This window comes from Solenopsis invicta, chromosome 7 (assembly GCF_016802725.1).
Source record: "Solenopsis invicta isolate M01_SB chromosome 7, UNIL_Sinv_3.0, whole genome shotgun sequence".
Classification (NCBI taxonomy): domain Eukaryota; kingdom Metazoa; phylum Arthropoda; class Insecta; order Hymenoptera; family Formicidae; genus Solenopsis; species Solenopsis invicta.
Genome location: NC_052670.1, coordinates 13,731,641 through 13,753,378, shown reverse-complemented (window position 1 = coordinate 13,753,378; position 21,738 = coordinate 13,731,641). Strand labels below are relative to the sequence as shown.

Sequence of the window (21,738 nt, the reverse complement as noted above, 5' to 3'; positions counted from 1 at the left end):
ATCGTACCAAAGTAGCATTTTTCACCTAGAACTATTCTCTGTTTAAACTCATGTTTTTAATAACACAGTTTGACACGGATTTTAGATTATGGATTAAACTAGATGATCCAGAAAATTTTTATTTTTTAAAACAATTTTTTATGACAACGGTTTATTTTCCTTTTCTTTTCTGTGTCAAAAGAACGAAAAGTCACATGTTTTACCTTTACGCATTTCAAGAGTATTTTGGCTATACAATACAAGCTGAAAGTTATCAAAATTAAAAAATTTTAAGTTTTCCTTGGTGTATTCTTTGTCTTTTAATCAACAACAAAAAAACGTTGGTCTCAAATACCTGAATTTTGACCCTAAAACTAGTTAAAAAAAGGAAAACAATAAAAAAATTAATTTATAATTGTTTTTGCAGCAAAAATTATTATATATTGCTGTAGTTTCTAATAAATAATTTTTAAATAAGTAAGTGAATTTAAATAAATTTTTGCACAAACATTTATTAGTGTATTAGAGTATCTTAATAATAAGAAAAGATGGAGTAACACAAGGGTAGATTAAGGTTTAATAAATAAAAATTGGATTTTACCTGAGATTTTCCTGATTTGCATTATGGTCTTTAAAAAAAGTTTAAATTGTTGGACAATATAATAAGAAACGTTTTAATTTTGCGTGTATCCAAAATTATGTACAGGTTTTTGGACTCTGCTGTCAATACATATATTTTCTCGAAAAACCTAGCAGAGAGTATAATACAAGAATATTCTTTCTCCTTGCCTTGTGCAATTGTAAGACCTTCTTCAGGTACGTAGATTTTAATGTAATTGTTAAAAATAAATTTTAATTTTAATATATTACTGTCAAGTATACCCTTGTAATATTATATCAGAAAGGGGAAAAAAAGACAAACCTAATTGATATCAATGAAAAGTGTGTTTCAGCTTTAAAATGCGTTATCGTAAATCTCGGCAGCTTGCGTCTATCTGAAGCTACAGAATAAAATGTAAAACAAGTCCAATGTGCACAAAACACCCCGGGTTGTTTAGTGCAACGTAATAAATCTTACGCTTCTTTATCGTAATGCATTCTCATGTGTCTTGATTGTGTGTTTATATGATATTACAGTTATATTTCCATGTTTTAGACAAAATGTCATGTACATATGCTTACAGAAGCCATCGAAACATTTAAAATCATTAAAAATATTAAATTACTTTATTTTTATAACACAAAATAAATAAATTGTATCCTTAAATCTTTAAATTGACTTATTTCTGTTAATTTTTTCAAATTTGTAAGAGACATACCCTATCATCCATGGAGTATTAAAAAGGTAAAATCTCTGCTTCTAAAAACGGTCCGCTTATCGATACTAAAAATGTCTTTGAAGGTGTCCTTATACTTCTGGCTTGTGACGTCAACGTCTGTTCGCTATGCATCAGACATCATAAAACGTTTAAAATTTACAGTATTTTGATAGATGATTAGTTTCCTGATTAGTTGTAATGGTGAAATGTATTTGTACAGTTTTCCACTACCAAAACGGGCAGGAACGCACAAAAAACAAACAAATAAAAAACTGAAAGCAATGAATAAAAGTCGCGTTAACCGTATGTTTGGGGTAGCACTTATGACTATCAGTATCTTCTGTCGGTAAAAAGAAATGGTACCATTTTTAAGATCGTTTTATGAAGATTTTACTTTTTAATATTTCATGACTCTACCACTACATAATGCTTCTTTATGTTGCACAAAACAATCCCAATTTCCATTTGTCATAAATCGCGCTTTGTAACAAAAAACACTACATATTTTATTGCAAAGGACGATATTCTTTGATAACACACATCCCAATGACTACAACGCACAATGTACAGATTACAATAAAAATGAGAAACACTTACTAAAAATAGCGATATGTTTTGCAGAAGAATGAATTTAATTGTAGTTCTACAAAACACCCTTCTGTCTATAAAGTACGTGAGAAACATTTAATAGATTTAAGCCTTTGTATATACCTTAATGCGTATTTGAATGATAAATAACGTACTAGAACGGCAGATTTCTATCTACTACATTTGTCTAAAAAAATTAGAATTGCACGAAACACTCACTGCACAAAATGCTTTATCTTATCCTATATAATTCGATTGAACGTAAAAATATGTTGCTATGTCCTTAACGTAACTTAGAAGATAGTAACTTTAATTTGTGGGTTAATTGTATTTTTTTCTTTTTATCTTTTGCGTCGCAAAGAAACGAGCGTTCACAGAATTATTTTAATGTAATTTTAATTGTAATATAACAAACACATTTCGTGTGTTATAGTATATCCATCGTTGATAGAACCAACGCCAGGATGGATAGATAACATTTATGGTCCAATCGGTATTTTTATTGCTTCAGCAAAAGGAATACAACAAATATTTTACGCTAATAAACATGTTTCTGAAAAATTTGTACCAGTAGACATTGTCATTAAAGCTATACTAGTTGTATGTTGGAAGATTGGATTAACTACGTATGATCCTCAATATATTGTACATTTGCTTAGATTTTGAAATACAGTACCGTTTTCCATATCCAAAGTTCCATTATTCGAATACTTAATATCTGAAAGTTCTACTATTTGAACGTTATAACATATTGTAAAATTAATGTTGTTTTCTTATGTAAAAAAATTTAAAATAGAGAGATATTCGATCGATAATGTAACAACACAAATTAAACGAATACCGCTCGTAGCTAGATATTAGTGCTTATATTTGTTTGTGTGATTTGTTATACTTCCCTCAAATTCAATAGGCTGCGTGCGGAATTGTTGTTACGGTTATAACACAGCTCTTAATTAAACAAGAGTTATTAATGTAAAGAATTTAAGTTTATTTGAACATATAAAGTACTTTTTGTTAAAAATTTAAGTTTTTGTTTAAATACATAAAATTTAATGTAAAAGTGTATTTATTCTTTTATCCGGAAATTTTCTTAACTGAACAATTTCGTACCCCTATTATTTCGGATGTGGAAGGCTTTATTGTATTAAAAATTATTAAATTGCGTTATCCCAGATAGCACAGGACATTTGATAGACATCCATTTCAGATCCATTTTACGTCTGCACGACTATAAATATGAAATGTCCATCGTATGTTCGATTTTGAACGTCCATTGATGACCAACTTTTAGACGTCCATAGGATATACCAATCAGAAAACGCGCTACTAGCGCGCAGATTTAATGCTTCATATGTTTTTAAAATATTTATTTAATATTTATTTAACACTTATTTAACATTTAAAATATTGTTTCAATTACCATTTATTTTAAATTTCATTAAAAAAAAAGTTTTATTCAGATTTATTTAAAAAACGTTTAAATCTTAATTTATTTTACATAATTATTTAAAATATCGATTTAAAATCAATCAATGAGAATTTCCTATTTTTTTCTTATTTAATTTAATTATTGTACTTTATTGATTTTTTTTAATAGTATATATGTTTAACCCTTAAATACACCGATCCTGTAAAATACGGAAACACATTTTCGGGTCTGGGAGACTTTTTCAACTTTGAGAAGCTATAACTTTGATTACAATTAATATTTTTCTAGAATTTTTTTTTAATCAAAGTTCAGAATCTCAGGAGTATGACTGCACAATCAGCATTGCCGAAAAATAATTTATTGTGAAGTTATAAAGGAAAACCCATTAACCAAAAATGAGAAATTGGTCAAAAATCCACTTTTTCTTCAAAAAATCATATCTTCGCAATAAATACTTTTAAGGACTTTCAATACAGGGTTTTAAAGCTAAAGAGTCACACTTTCAAAATAAAATTTGGCAAAGTCATTCCTTTTAAAAAGTATAATTATGTAGCATGGAGAATATGGGGTATTTTTGAGCATCTAAAAATCCACTTAAAAAAAAAAATTATATCTTTGCAACAAAAAACTTTTAAAGGGATTACAATACGGCGTTTTAAAGCTAAAGATTCATACACTCAAAAAAAAGTTATATCATTGTCATTTTTATTAAAAAAAGTGCTCATGTAACAAGGCGAATATGATGTATTTTTGATTAAATTGTGTTTAAATTTGAAAATTAATATGTTTCATGATATATTTCAGAAAAACTCCCTTTTCTACAGCATTTTATAGTATTCCAACTTTAGATAGAGTATATGCGAGTAACATCCGCAAACCGACCTGTTCAAACGTATTTTGTCCAGCTTTTTTATATAAAATACTCACAAAAAAACTACACACTATATGGGTCGCACTGACCCTAACAAAACTTTCCTGTCGTGCCGTTCAAATTCTAGTTGACCAAAAAAGTTGATCAACCATATCAATCCAAAGAGAAACTTTTTTTACGTCTTGGTTCAAACCTCCTATCACATTCCGTCTTCACGCAGGAAGCGTTCGAAACTTCATAGGGGGTCTCTCAGACCCACTTACATGTTTAAAGGTTAAACAAATAACAGAAAAGTTATTTCCAATGTTATTTATGTGTGAAAATCAATAAAATACTATAATTTTGTATATGTTTATACAAATAATATACTTTAATATAACATACATATATTAACCTGATCTACAATGATATTCAAGTGTTAACACAAAGTATTCCCAGTTTATCGTTAGGAATCAGTTTGCAGTAACCGTAGAAGTAACATATCGTTTGGTGCGGTTACGGTTTGGATTAGTGATTGCTTGGAAATTTCCGAAGAAAATTCCTGAAAAAGAACCTCAGCAAAGTTACAACCTCTGCAATTCAAAAAGTTAAGAATATTATATAATTCTAACATACTGCCTACTTTCACATAAAAAAAATTATTCTTTGATTTAAAAAACATTTTTATTTTACTTAACGTTAAAAAAACGTTTTTCACAATATTAATAAATATTTTTTTAATGAAAGAGGTAACTTATCTATATTTTTAACGTTTTTAAAAACGTTTCTGAAATGATTTTAATAACATTTTTCAAATATTTTTTTCTGCTTGGAATGAGTTAATCTTGTATTTCAGACTTATTACTGTTTATAAATATTATTTTTATAAATATTTGTATATTTCAATATTTATTTTAACAATAATTAGGAGTAAGAGAGTATTGATAATCATATCCATTTTACGTACTTTTTGGATGTTCAATGGACATCCAAAGTTGTAAAAAACGAAAGTCCATAAGACTTTCAATGAGTTCCTGTCAGGTTTTATTGGGTTAGCCTATAGACATCAAAAATCGAACATCTACTGGACGTTTTATAATCGTTTATATGCTATCTGAGTTATTATAAAAAAAAAAACAAAAGTAAAATATGTAAGCAAGAAATTATTAATTTTGTATTTATTTTTATTTTTGACATGTAATTTTGTATAACACGTTAAAAAATTAATATTTTTAATAATATTTTGTATTTGCAATTCAAAATTTGTCAAATATTTGTCATATTTTTTAAATTTATTATTTTTATTTACTTTTTTATATTAACGTTGTAAAACTTTGTTTAAATAATGAATCTGTTATTTATAATATTTATTCATTAATGTATAATTATTATTAGGTTTACTGCTGAATCCACTTCATTTGTTTTAAATTGTGCACAGCAAAAATTTGTTACATATAAAGATGAATTAAACATATTAAAGGATATTACAGAAAATGAAATGCCTTACGAAGGAAAAGTTTGGAAATTTAATATACGTTTTACTAAAAATTATACTTTGTTCTATATATATTCGATGTTATTACATATTTTTCCAGCGGTGCTAATAGATTTGGCTTTAAAATGTTTTGGACGTCGACCTATGTGAGACTTAAATTAAACATTTAACTAGTTTGTACAAATTACAAATTAATCTATCATGTATAAAATTAATTAGTAGATTTAATATATTCAAATGTGATTGAAATACTTGTATAAATATGCAACAAATTAAAATAAAGTAGTATATTTCCTTTAAAAGTAAAAGAAATCTCTTAATATAGATTAATTTGTAATATCACTTTGTGTATATTCTTAATCCTTACCCGTACAGCACAAAAACTTGCAACAATATTGCTGTAATATTACAATGTTGCAATGCAATATTGCAGAAACATTACAAAGATTACTTTTTTCAATATTATTTCAGCAATTTTATATTATTATTTAAAAAACATTGAAAAAATTATAATGACCTATGCTATTGTATTAATAATGCATGATCATTGTAACAATTACTGCTATAATTTTTAATTTTACACTTATAAAATTTAAAACGTACTACAGTACGTACACAGTTACGTTACTAATACAATTATTAACGTAACTGTGTCTCTCCATGAAAGCGAGTAGCGAGCATGAGTAGCGCTAATCACACAGAAAGATCTCTTTTCTTTCGCAAGTATTCTTCCATTGCTGTATTTTTGTAGTGTTTTATTACTATTTTGTATGTACTTTTCCAATGTGCACAGAACACAATATTTCATAAACGTAATATTGCAATGTAGTTGCAATATTATGTATAGCAATATTTATAAAGCGGACATTTAAACGTTGCTGCAATGTTGCTGAAACATTACAGCAATATTTCTGCAATATTGCAATCTTGCGATAAAACATTTTTGTAATGTTGCTGCAATATTTTTGTGCTTTACGGATGTCTACATATTAACATCTTTTTACATTTAGCTTCTAATTTAGCTTCTTATCGGCTTCTCTTTATATTTGGAAGAAATATTTGTATACTATAACTTTTGCATTTACAATAATATACGAAAAATATATGTCCTTTGAAATATGTATTTTATCACATTTTATAAAATTTGAATCTACAACTTCACTAATATAATTCAATTTATGTGATTATACCTAACCGTTTTGTGTTAATAAGATATAAATGTAAATCAGGTTAGTACAACTTCAAAGAAAACTATATGTGGCCGCCAATGCGGTGTTCTACTTTTCCTCTAATGAGTGGAAATTTGGCAATACAAATAAGTCACTTTTGATATCTACCATCCCACCTAAAGACCAGGATACATTTTCTTTTGATTGTTCCAATTGCGATATTAAAGAGTATTACAAGTAAGCGTATTACATCTTTATATTATATCTTTTAATAAGGTAATTTAAAGGTAACTACTATTTATAAATACACGTTAATAAAAGTTTTATGATTTAAAGGAACTGTGTAATTGGTACCAAAAAATATTTTCTTCGCGAGAAAATGGACATAAGTCGAATACATGCATTCATACTACGTAATAAAAGGTACAAGTATTAAAAGAGTAGGTGACACTTGTAAGTATAGTTACTCATAACATCTCGTTTATTAGATGACAAATTCTATTAACTACCTAACAAATACCAAGCTACAGTTAAATAAATGTTACTTATAATTTTTCACTTAATAATGTAATTATTATATAACAATGTTAAATGACAATTACATTGTTAAAACTAAATAAAAATTAAAACTTATATAACTGTAACTTGGTGTTTGGATACTTACATTATCATTGACTTACTAGTGTGCAAAAAATAAAAATCAATTCCCACATTATTTAACAAAGATTCGGACAATTTACTTTTTTGCTTTCGGGAGAAGTGTTTACTCAGAGCGTCTTTCCTCAGAAGCAGGTAATGTGTATGAGAAAAAAATAATTAGACTACTTTTCTCCAGTGCAGAGAAACTCGTTTTTTGCATCATAATTTGCATCCTTTTGATTTTAATTACTATGACTAATTTTAAAATCAAAAAATAGAAATTAATGAATATTTAGTTTAAATAAAATTAAAATTTGATTTAAAAAATTATTCTTAAGCATTTATATTACTGTTCAAAAAAATTAAACTTTGCAGATGACAAAATAATTGTATTTAATAAATACATTGTATAACAAATTGTACTTTATATAATACAATTTTATTAGCAATATAAATAAATAAAATATTTATTTGAGCATAACATGCATCTGAGGCTAAAATGGTAACACAGTCTACATTTCGAAATTTTCGTTTATTTTTTACTTTAGAATTATTCGATGTACGACCAAATAATGGCTTTAAAATTCGGTGTTCGGTCGAATAGTAAAAACATCGCCAAATAAGCACAATACTGATTAGTTACTAAAATTTGTTGCAACTCCAATAAAAATTAATTATCTGATTATTTATTGGAAAATAACAAAGTAAAATAATTTTAAAAACAGGTATATCATTAATTAGTTTTAACAATTACCCTTCAGATAATTATAGTGAAAATATCTATAAATGTATATCTATATTATGTAGCATTTTATCTATTTAATACTATTTATTTACTGAGTACAGGGAGTAAACAAAATAACGCAAAATTCCAAAGCACACTACTTTTTTAGTAAAAAGAAATTAACCCATCATTTGTTATTAATACAGATTTTATTTTTATTCGAAAATAACATCGTTTTATGAATCAGTTTTCTCACTTGAAACAAAACACGGCGAAGGCCTTTTTTATGGGAGAATTTTTCACATCAATAACATGTTTATCAACTTTATAGCTCTCTGCTAAAACATTTTTTTAAAAATACACCTTAAAATTTATTTAAAAGTTTATTAAAAACTTCTTTTTAAAATTGATTAGATTTTTAGAATTTTCTTCAAAAAGTGCAACAAGACTCCAAAGAAGTCTATTAAAAGAATTCAACAAACAAAAATATTTAACATTTTCTTGCACTTCAGGAACTTGACTAGAAAAGAAAATAGAATCAAATAATCTTATCAAATTGAGTTTTTCAGAGAGTCAATTCCTAAAATGCACTCATCATTTATATCACTAACCAACGTCCAAATATGCACAAAATTATTTTCAAGTTAAACTTTCATAAATGTTTTATCCAAATTTTTTCTTTCTTAGAGTATTTTAAACAACAATTATTAATATCAAATCTGTGTTTGTTCAACTTGCCAACAAAAATACTACTAAATCGACGTATCAATCTTAAAATCGCATTATCTTTTAACTACTTTTACCAGTTAAATCATCCTGTCAACATTTATTTTTGTTAAACTTGTAACAATAATTAAGTTTATTTTTAACATTTTTTGGATCCTCAAACCCGCCTCGTCAAGCACAACTATTCTTTACTTTCTGTTTTAACTCTAGTTTCCCCTACATGGAAGGAATCCTATACAAGTACTCATTCTTTGCCATATTGTGAAACACAATATTTTTTTAAATTGTAATTATTTGGGACTAAAACTTTTTTCAATTTGAATATCGTTTATTGTATTTATCAGACTTTCAAGTATCGATTTCGTATATTATAATTTTGAAAACATGCTTTCTGCTTAGAAATGTAACACGTAAAGTTACAGAGTCCCAAATACCAATAGGTGGAGAGGAAGATAACCAAAAATATGTATCGAAAGCTAGAGTTAAAAGGGAAAGTAAGGAATAGTAGAAACACTAAAAACGTTCTGCTTTTCCGCAATGTCAACATTTGTTACTTTCAACGTTCCTGTTATTTCTGGCTTTATTTTTTTTTCAAATTTATCTTTGTAATATAGATTTTGTTCCTTTTCTTTTTCTGTTTACGTTATAAAAACTATTTTCCTTTTTTTTAGAATCGCGATAATTCTGCTTTTTATTAAAAAGATAGAAACAATTATTTTCTCTAATTATTTTCTCTTTTCCCGTTCTATAGTAATCTACTGAATTAATTTTAGAGCTTTTGCTCTCTCAATCGCGACTCTCAAAGATATTACTTTCTCCCTCTGGAGAGATCTTTTAAGACAACAATCCGACAATGCAAAAACAAACTGCACTCAAGCGATTTTGTCTCGAACAGAATGCGGGTATTTGAGATAAGCTAACTGAGATAATTTTTTCACATCTGCACCAAAAGAAGCTAAGCTTCCTTTAAAATTTTGTTTTCTATTCGTAATTCTGTAAAAATCAAATCTTGCCAAAGCGTAATACTAACTTCGATTTTAATGTTGTAAATTTTAAATTCTCTAAATTTTGCACGTTTTTGAGCACTGCGCGAGCTTTCCTCCTCAAACACGAAACCGAAACGACTGTTTTTGTTTCCGATTTTCCCAACAATTCGAGCAATCAAATTAAATTGCGATAAGAATTCACGTAAAGACGTTCCACGTTATACGTTGTATCAAATTTCAATTTGAAGTTCGTTACTTTGGCACGAAACAAATTAACGCAATTGTATAATAATTTCATGCACATTTGCGGCAATTTTGCTTATTATCAAAGGATTTAGCTGAATAGTTTCTGTTCCGTGAAGCTTTTCCCGGAGCTGTTAAACTCCTTATCCCACTATTGGAGACACTCTCATAGAACTTATACTATTGGAAAGGGAATAGCCCATTTAACGCATAAAAAAAGTCTAGGAGAACCGATCGAGAGAGAAAGACATATATATGTGTGCGAAAGAGGAAGGTATTTTCATCCTTTTGATCGCAATGCGCACGTCAAAACGCTATATAAAGCAAAACTTCTTTTACTAAACTTCTTTTTGACGGCAACTACCGCATAAAATGCAAAAATTAATTATTTTTTAAAAACTCAGTAAATATTTGATTATAAATGAATAACGTCAATATTTTGTCTTTGGTTGATCATTCATACACTTTGTTTATTTTTGAAAGTTGACGATCATGCGCAGAAAACAGCAAAAGGAAGAAAAAGGAGAACACTATATCTTCCGTTTCTCTGTTACACCGTCAAATTTTAGGCTGTATTTTCCCTCCAATAGTACAGTCGTGAGCTAAAAGGTTACAACACATTTTCTTTGATGGTTAGATGGTTCGATGTTTAATTAGTTGGATCCACAGGTAAGAACCAATGACATTCGCCGTTCGAGCAAGTCTACATTTCAAAAACAACCGAAGAAAATATGTTGCAACCTTTTAGCTCACAACTGTACAAGTTCTATGCTCTGCATGTTCAGCATGGTGTTGCTGCTCCTCTCGGAGACTCTGTAGCTTCTTTCTCATTGCACGAAAAAAAAATCAAAATTTGTAACTTCTTCCGACGAGCACTTGACTCTTTCAATGAGGGTCTCGCAACAACCGCAAGTGTACATATTCTTCTTTTGGGAGCATTCAAAGGGACATGTCTCGCTCTCCGTTTTATTTTAGAAGAAATTCCAAATATTGTACTCTTATAACCGTCTCCAATGCTCCCGCAAAATTACTCTTGTTTCCTCATTTGTACACTTTCGCACGGAAATAAAAGAGAACTTTTTAAAAAAAAACACGTGTATTTTAGTTGCACAAGAGAATATAAGGAAAGAGCAAAACCGATTATGAGGGACAGCACATCTGTCCGCTCCGGCAGTTCTTCTCCAATCTGCATGGCATCCGTTATAAACAGCCGAACCACAAATTTGTAGAGAAAGAAGTCTCGCATTAACTTTATTCTTGAAATCCTTGTTCCAATATAATGTGGCATGAAGATAACAATACAATCCTTGAATAGCCAGCAATGGAATGTTATTCTGTTCTTTTGAAGAACAGAGAACAATTTTGGAAAATAGTGTGAAAAGCAAATTTATTTCTCCATCACTTGTATAATTAACTAATCAATGTTCTTTTAACAGAACATTTTTTCATTTGGTACCATGTACGACCATAATGGTCCTATATAGTACAGTAATGATTCCATATAGGACCGTAATAATCACATAGGTCCCATGTAATTCGAATGTAGGTCCTGTAAAATATCTGGATTTTTCCATGGAATAAGATCCCGACAGGTCACATATAAAAATAATCTTAGAATTAGCGGCAGGAATTTCTTAAGCATTTTCCAATAGCTCTTGAAAGGTATTTCATTAGTTGTATGCCTTTATTCTAAACAAGAATAACATTTGTGTTAAAGACAAATGATGGAATAACCTCTTATTAATATATTAAAATTGCAATATATATTTTAATATATTAATATCTTAACCATTTAAAACAAAATAAATAACATATTTCTGAAGGACGGAGAGTTTTACATTTTTCCGATGTGCAGTTTCTCATCCAAAAGGTTGGGATGGTGGTTCTAATAAGACACATATTTTATCTCGTTTGTCGTCTGTGTTGTAGCGTGTAACGATAATACCTATATCAAATACTATTTGTTTGACAAATATTATAATTTAAACTTTCTTAAAAATTACTTAAATAATAAAATATTTTTTTACAAACCCAAAATTCTTGATGGACTTTTATACTCATGGAAGTTCTGAGTGTGAAAAGTTTCATATTCTCTATTAGGAGGTTTCCGTAGTATTTTTTAGGTATTCACAATTATTGACTATCTTCTGTATTTGTTATATCATTGACAAATAAAACATTATTATTAATCACTTATAACCACTAACAGTTAACTATAAAATTAATAACAAATTACGTAAGCTGTTTACATAAATAAAAATAAATATAAGTAAAAAGGTCAACGTTTTTATTAAAGCTTTTGTATATTAATTGACATAATAAAATTTATACAGAATGAAAATATTTATACAATTGAAAAAATTTATACAATTTGTAATTTAACATAAAATAATATAAATACAATCTCTAAAATAATTAAAATTTTTATAATACATTAATTGCAATTATTTTTAGATTGGATCTGTTTGCCTCAACGGTAGAAATTATCATCGTTTTCAGTATGCTGTGGATAATATATAAGTTAATCTTTTAAACGTTTCATAAAAATGTTTACTGTAATATTGTACGTATAAGCTACTACAATGTATAATAATTAAAGACGTATATTGTACAACTTTTAAAGAGAAATTATTTTTTAGTAAAAAATATTTTTCTTTTTAACGATTTATATTTTAACTACAATTTTATTGTTTGTTGTTAAATATTATTGTATATACAATATTACACATAAGGTACAATGTTTTGATTACATGGATAAAAGAATGAATTAAAATACAATGAATATAGAAGCGGAATTGTATATTTTCAATAAATCCCATATGGCACGAAAAGATTGTGGAAACATTAACCTTATGTTAAATCATTAATAGTATTGCATGAAGAAAATGTTTCTGCTATGTTATTGACTACTTTCAGCAATGTTAAAATCCGTCCTCAGAAATATTACATTTTTCTCATTGAAATAAACATCGAGATTTTTTTATCTACAGACTTAAATTATATACTACTATTTATGTTTTTAAATAGTGCTGTGCTCAAGAAAAAAAATCTTGAAATTTATAAATTATAAAATATATGGTATACAACTAAACATACACATATACTGTATACATAATTTATTTAGAATTGTTATTTAGAATTTGTTATCGGAGGTCGTGTATTAAACAAAAACTATATATGTATATGCCTAACCATAATACAAAGACAAGGGTATGCTCATCCGATGCTATCCTGTTACGCAGATACAGAAAGTAAAGGGGTAAAGCACGTGATTGTCATTAGATTACGTCACATTAACAGAATATAGTTGCAAATCACTATCTCAAACGGCAACGCGAATAATGAGTGTTGAATTTGAGAAATATCGTGAATCCCAATTTTGCAAAAACAAATTTATTTTTAACAAATTGGCTACAATTGTACAACAGAAAATACAACCGCAGAAATTACCTCGTGTAGTAATTCTGTGCTTTGTTTGTACACAAACATAAATTTGTATTCGTATAATGAATAGACAAATATGTCAACAGAACAGAAGTAAAGAATAAGAGAAAAAAAATGTAAACTTTACTAACAATAAAATATAATGCAGTAATCTACACATTTCAATCCTTTTCTCTTCCTTGAATATATTTTTTTAGTTTTCTTACACCAATATTTTCTAATCTCCTACTTCTTTCATATATTAGTTTGATTTCCCTGCCTGCATCAAACGGAAGAAGCACATCACTGTGACGTGCTAACTTGTCGCATGCTACGTCTCAGCAACATCTCAACTGGTTTTCGAAACGTAATTGCAACGTCGCTGACGCATAAATAACATCCAAATTTCTGTTGACAGCAACATTGTAATGACGTGTATTTTATTACTTATGCACTAATTGTGACCTGAAAATTATCGACCAATTTTGAAAAATGAAGATTGATTTTTATTGCATTACTACATAAAGTACTTGCTAAATAAAATGTACAATAGTTATATACTGAGAGAAGAAAATGGTTGCAATCCCCATAATTCAATTGTAATTTATAGTGGTTTTTGGTGCAAACTATAAATTATAGTGATTCTGAATTAAAATATTGTACTTTTTGTGTATAGTTACATCTATTATGTTTATATGGTTCCAATATTCAAAGTTTAAAAAGGTTAGTTTTCATCATATAAATAAATTACTAAGTAAATCAAAACATCTTCCATTTAATTTTATTTTCAAGGAAATTTACTAGAAAAATTATTCTATAATAGAACACCGGTGAAAAATTTCATAATGCTCCATCTTTTATACCATTTATGTGTTTCCTTTCTTACGAGAAATAAAACGCCATAGCAGCCATCTAGTGACGGTTTTGTGTACTATACATAGAAAAAAATATGTGATATTCGTGACTATAATTGCATGGTTAAGAAAATAATTTTTAGGGATGCATCGCATAGTGACTTTTACCAGATAGCCGGATACCGCGATAGTATTGCCCAACTGTAAAACATTTTTCTACGTAACGTCTTTACAATTACGTGTTAAATGTAATTACATTAAAAACATCATTTTTTAAAAAGTACAATATTGTTTATCTTTAAAATATAAATTATAATACAAAAGAAAATTCAACAAACAGCTAATTAATTGAAACATTCAAATTATTTGGTTACGTCGCAACGACGTGCAAAAAAAGTATCATATTTTCTGCGACTTTGTGATCAAAAGCACGTCTCTGTTTCGTCCGGTAGCAGGCAGAATTAAATATAATAAAACATTACTTTTCATTGTTTACAATACTGAGTGCTGTTTTTTGTATTATATTCTTATATTAAAATTTTTTTAAATATTTATTTTATTTTATTCTTCAAATAAACATTTTAATTAAAATATTGCAAAGAGCGCTATAAGTAAACTAAATAATATATTTGAATGTACTGTGAAATGATGACGTATTTTGGCGACAATTCTGATTGGTCGCTCAATTGTCACGTGGTTTATTATGCGCAAGAGCATACCCTTGTCTTTCTACCATATGCCCAACATAATGCACAACATGCCATGTTGTGATATAAATGCATAAAATCACAGGTGAACTTTATTTCATGCAAGTAAACAAATTCAGCTAAAGCCAGGCTCGGGTTGGTGTAGTTGAGTCGAGTAAGCTTAAAAATGGTGACCAATCTGAAAAAAGCTGTTCCATTCAGCAATCAGAGTCATAAATCAAGAACGCTTTTGTTTTACGAAGTTGAGTCTCCTCACTCTTACTTCATGATTTGATGTCATTTCTAGTGTGACTTTCAAATAATTGGTGGTAACTTTTTTTTTCAAAACATTTTTAGTGTTATAGCGTCTTCAATTTGCTGACTCTATTCAACTCCGAGTCGAGTCAAATCTAATGTTCAATTTAAAACTCAATCTGCAAACTGTCACGGCGGAAAATGTATGTCTAACTTCAATTCATCAAAATTGTTTTACCGCATATTAATTGATATTATAACAATGAGTAAATTGGGTAAGAAATTTGTACTATTATAATTCCTTTCTGCTTTCTATTTCTTAACTATTTTACAATTTCACAATTGTTTTTCCTTCCTTTTTACATTTATGTCTTTCCTTTTTTTTCTTTACTTTCATTACACATTTTTTAAAATTTTTACTAAAAATATAATGTTTGGTTAAAAAAATTGTCATACTTAAAACAAAAAAAGGATAAGTCGAGGTGGTAAGACACCGGAACCGGAGATTGCCGGGTTCGAACCCTGGGTAAGGTGTTATTTTTTGCAATAAATTTCTTACAGTTTTTTTAGAAGGAAATGAGTATATAGATGCAAATTAGCATCAATTATTATATTAAATTAATTAATTTAATATAAATAGTGATATTACTAATTCTTATTCGACATGCTGTGTTACGACCGGAATTAATTCGGCGCACATTTTGGTTGAATTTGGAGAAATATATAAAATCACAAGAATAAATATAAGCACTAAGATCTAGTTGCGACCGAAGAAGAGTTTCTTACTATCATTGTGTTAAAACAAAAAAGTCAAAATACTATGTGATATTCTGTGCCTTCTTTAATTCCTTTCTTTTTTCTATTTTTTACTTATTATACACTCTCACAATTTTTTCTCCTTCTTTTTACATTATTTCATTTATCTTTATTTCTCTATCTTTATTGCATATATTTTAAAATCTTTACTAAAAGAGATAATGTTTGATTAAAGAAATATTCATTTTTATAACACAAAACTTCATAATATGACATTTACTCATTATTTTAAAAAGTTTTCAAACTCACGTTCAACTGCATTTTTAATTTTTTTCGTTCTTTACTCACAAATCTTTATTTTTATATAAAATATTCAAATTATTATGTTATTTTATTTTACATATATTAATTGTTGTACAAAAACATAACATTACAAATTTTTAAAATTTTAATTAATTTAATCAAGTTAAAATAACATATTAATTTTTTCTATGATACAGATAAAAATATTTGTCGTCTTTAGTAAAGGTTGAACTTCTCTCCAATTAGATTTTATAAATTCACCCTTTTATCCTAGAGTTTTTGAAATTTATTGAGCTAAAATTTTGTTAATACATTTGTGTGTTTGCATGTTATTATGAAAACTTTTAATAAATTTAATATTTTAAAATATTAAATATTAATTGAATCAATAAATATTTAAGAAAATAATTACTATAGAAACTTTAAAGAGATCTTTGTGTTGTTCATATAAGCAACAATAAATAATTTAAATTAAATGACTTACTTAAGAAGATTATATGGGAATAATAATTGGAAATGCGATCCACGTAACACATGTTGGATTAGAGTCTATATTGCAGAATCCGTAATACACGTAATAACTTAAACAATTTATCGAATAAACAGATAAAATAAATAAAATTACAATAGAGAAATTTTTATTTTTATGACACAAAATATCAAAATATCATATAATATTAGCACATTATTAAAAAAAAACCTTCAAACTGGTGTTTAATTGATGTTTTAATTTTGTTTATTCTTTATTTTAAAATCTTAACCTTCTCTAACACTTTTAATTCCTTTCTCCTTTCAATTTTATTTCTATTCTAAACTCCTTTGATCCTTCCTCCTTCCTTCTTTCTTTTTTATATTATTCTATTCCTCTTCTTTCCTTTATCTGCATTTCACATTTCTAAAAAAACTTTACTAAAATAAACAATATTTTATTAGAAAAATTTTTATTTTTATAACACAAAATATCAAAATATCACATGATATGCACCAATTATTAAAAAAAACCTACAAACCAGTGTTCAATAACATTCTTAATTTTTTATTCATTTTTGATTAAAAAATCTTAATCTTCTCCAACACCTTTAATTCCTTTCAATTTTTATGCATATATTTTTCAAAATTTTTCATTATCATTGTTCAACTTCAATTTAAGTTTATTACTAAAATATAAGAAAAAGAGAAAGAAAGAGAAAGAAAGAGAGAAAGAGAGAGAGAGAGAGAGAGAGAGAGAGAGAAAGAGAAAGAGAGAGAATGCATAGAATCAAATAATCTGTATTCATTCAAGAATCTAATGTACAATACAATTTTGATGCAGAAGTTTAAATTATTTTAATGCTTCAAAAGGCCGTATGATAAGAAACTATTGAAATGTCACGTAGTATTATAAAACATTACTATTTATTACTATTAGAAACATAAATAATTTATTATTCAATTGCTATTCAGTTATTATTTAGAACAAATAGTTACTATTCAGAAATATTCGTCAATAGTCGTAGTCAAGTTATATGGTATATGCTTCTAAAATCATTAATATTACATATTCCGGCTTTATAAAATGTTTCAAATTCAACGAATATGCGGCGTACGTTTCAGATGTGTCTAGTTTTAATAAAGAGAATATAGATTTAGATCCTCAAACCCCGAAAGTAGCTTTAACCGCCTAATAGTCATCGTATTTGTCCAACAGTTAATCAGCTGTTCAATCTGATAAATATTATTTTCTACTATAATATGGACATGACATTGTGTTTTTTCAGGAAACAGAAATGGATTTAAAATATTTAAAATGGATAGAAATGTATTCCAAAAATCAAGAATTTGGATTCAGCAATAACCACACAAATCCATTTCTACTCAATTAAAGCTTAAAAATATGATCATGCACGAACATCTGCGCCCTACTAATTATAATTAACGTATGTGTGCGCGCACACGCACACGCACACGCACACACACACACACGCGCACGCGCGCGCACGCACGCACACGCACACGCACGCGCACGCTCACGCACACGCACGCACACGCACCACGCACACGCACACGCACACGCACACGCACACGCACACGCACACGCACACGCACACGCACACGCACACGCACGTACGCACACCCAGAAAGCAAAACATAATAACTCAATGTAAAACAAATCATTGCACAGATTAAATTGCTCGTTAATTGCTATTACGTTGTCTTTTATTTAATACGACAAAAAATGTCTAGTCATTTCGGTATCAATATGTTGAATTTTATTGTCCAGCAAATGTAGAAAAATTATTAAAGTTAATCTGCGATAAGTGTAATGCTGATAAGAATGTAATAATGAAAGGATATTTTTTTCTGTTACTTTGCTGATAAGTATAAAAATATTTGTAACAAGTTGCCGACAACTTGCAACTATGCAAGAACTTGCTGATGCATTGCTTCACGTATATTATTGACACGGATGACTTCTATCATTTGCAATTTAAAACAAGTTATGAATAAATTATAGTCTCCTTACTCATAATTTGTTTTTCGTACATACTGTGAGTACATAATATAAAAAAAAATTTGACTAATTTTAGCGGTTTAAAAAATATTGCTATTATTTCACTATTACTATTTATTACAAAATTTTAATATATTATTTATTTTTAATTAAATACCACTTGGGTTGGAAAATTTTTAATGACAATAGAAAGATAGTAGCAATTAGATTTTGTATAGAAATTATTCAATTTTTCTCATTGCTGTTCTTATCTAGCCACGCCATGTTTTTGTGTATTAAAAATTTTTTATTTCAATATAAAATTTTCTCATTTTGTACTGTTTTCTCTTTAATTTTTTAAAATTAAATGTTATAAATTCCATTGAAACTTATTGAAATTAAATACAATCACTTTGGTTAAAACTAATGAAAGATTTTTCAATGGAAATACATTTTTATTAAATACACAATTTCAAAACATTTATTTTAAATACATACCACTTAGATTAAAATAAAAGATTTTGTAGAATACAAATACTACATAGAAAAAGTATATTTTCTTTATAATAGGCGCACTTTAAAACTTTTATACATTTTGTTGAAGAAACGCATATCATTTTTATTAGATTACACAATTTTAAGATATTTATTTTAAGTAAATACCACTTAGATTTGAATAAAAGATTTTGTAGAAAATATTAATACATATTATTTTCATTGAAAAAAGTAAAGATTTTTAGGCACGCGCTCACACATATGCGCCTTTTTTTAACTTTTTTTGAAAAGGTAATTTTGTACTGATATCACGCGTTTTGTATTTGACAAAGACGGTGATCGGAATATAGGACAACGGACGCGGAAACTATTTAAATTCGGGGATTTAAATTCCAGATAAACAGGCAGGTGTATTTACAAGGCCGTAGCGCTACCGCGCTGGTACGCGCGTACTCGGCGATCGCGGATGTTTGGCGATAGCTGAGCGCTGTTGATGATCGCCGTGAGTTTCAAGGCCGGACGGGCGGGCGGACACGGCGCGGCGGCTGTACGGCGTCACGAAAACCAAGCTTGGTCTGCGAACGCAAGACGTGGCGCCAGTGTTGTTAGACGAGCCTGGTTTTTTGAGCATGCGTGGCTACAGTCAGCGCTGTAACTGGTGTACCGAGAAAGGGGCGCGTTGCGGGCTCGTCATATGATTAGGATAGGGTAAGGTAAATATACATCGATTTGTTCACGTTGCTTTCACTCAATATTTTTTTTTCGCATTGAATATCTTTGTTGTCTCCCTCTTCTATATATCTCTCCTATATATCTTTTTTATTTGCTTAAATGTATATTTATTTTATTTTAAGTACAAGAATTTTTAAAGATTTCAAGCAACGCGAACTAATCTATTTATTTTAATATAGATTTATAAAATTCAGAGACAAAAGAAGTAATCAAAAAACGTCAGTTTGCAGAATTCAAAAATTGGTATGGGTTACCAAAGATCTCCTTTCTGTCACTAAGATCTACTTTACTGAAGCCTCATTTGACGCGCATGCGTGAAAAACCGGGCCCGTCTAACAACACTGCGTGGCGCGGCGCAACGCGAGATGGTTAATAATGTATGCCAGCGCCACTCTGTGTCGAAAATGTGAAAAAGAGAATTTCTGAGGGCGACGATGATAATAACGCATCTGAATGTAAAAACGTCAAGATTTGGACTTTGCGTTACGATATCTGTGCTCGTAGGGCACGGAGAGAAAAAATAAAAACACTTTTATTATACAATTTGTCCCAAAGCTATCGATTGAGACTACTCAGAACTTGATCAGTTCAACCGTTACTGAGATCTGATAAACTCATTATGCTTGAATTCGCTGACTTGCATAAAAGAGGCTCTGTCTTTCTCGCTTTGTTCATTCAGAGAAAAAAAAGCAGGCGCGAGACGCGACCGCGCTTTTTGATTACGTTCTGCTATAATATAGAATTGCATCGTGTATTTCTAGTAAACGGAAATGGATTTAAAATATTTAAAATGGACAGAAATATATTTAAAAAATCAAGAATTTGGATTTGGCAATAAGTACCCAAATCCATTTCTATCCAATTAAAACTTAAAAAAATTTTTGAATCCATTTTAACCCTTACGAAAAAGAACTATTGCCGATTACACATAGATATTACTAATAATTACATAAGAATGTTACTAGATATTATAGAAAATATTAATGGATATTACAAAAAATATTATTGGATATCACAGGAAATATTACAGAATATCAGAGAAAATATTATTGGCAATTACATATAATGTTAATAATTACTTCGTACCACTGCTTAAATATATTACTGCCAAAATATTACTGCCTAAATAAAAGAGGCTTTTTGAAGTAATTTCAGTAGTTACTAATAAGACAACAATATTTTAATAATAATTTTCAGTTAATTTTAAAAGAAAATTAGTAAACACAATGATCAAAATATATTATTGCTATTTTTTCACCACTGAAATAGTAGTAAATATATTGATAACTATGTCTAATAATTTTCGTTTCAAAATTAATTGAAAATTATATTATTAAAATATTGTTGCCGTATCAGTAACTACTGAAATTAAAAATCTTCTTCCATAGGATGTCTTATATAATGTCACTTATACACATCACACTTAATAAATATATCATATATGTATATACATACATACATACAGATATATATATACGAGGTGTGTTCAAAAAGTATCGCGAATTTTGAATTTTCGCGGGTTACGTATATTCGAATTTCGATCTTTTTGTGGCGTTATGTTGGTACTCATGTCTCTCACTTATGCCGACAAGCTCGGCCATTTTGAATGTTCACTTA

General features: G+C 28.3%; 1 protein-coding gene across 2 annotated transcripts in view; it reads left to right on the top strand.

The window, feature by feature from the left end:
- The window catches only part of LOC105201568 (fatty acyl-CoA reductase 1), a 31,740-nt gene extending 17,994 nt beyond the window's left edge, over positions 1 to 13,746 (top strand). The window contains exons 4-9 of one of the 2 annotated variants that reach the window (XM_026137741.2): positions 686 to 795; positions 2,320 to 2,512; positions 5,561 to 5,806; positions 6,890 to 7,066; positions 7,166 to 7,252; positions 12,602 to 13,746. In XM_026137741.2, coding sequence (XP_025993526.1) covers positions 686 to 795; positions 2,320 to 2,512; positions 5,561 to 5,806; positions 6,890 to 7,066; positions 7,166 to 7,252; positions 12,602 to 12,680 — 892 coding nt within the window. In that variant the 3' untranslated portion in view covers positions 12,681 to 13,746. Of the gene's footprint in view, positions 1 to 685; positions 796 to 2,319; positions 2,513 to 5,560; positions 5,807 to 6,889; positions 7,067 to 7,165; positions 7,283 to 12,601 lie in introns of both variants that reach the window. The other variant, XM_026137742.2, reaches the window with a different exon arrangement.
- Positions 13,747 to 21,738: the final 7,992 nt, after the last annotated feature.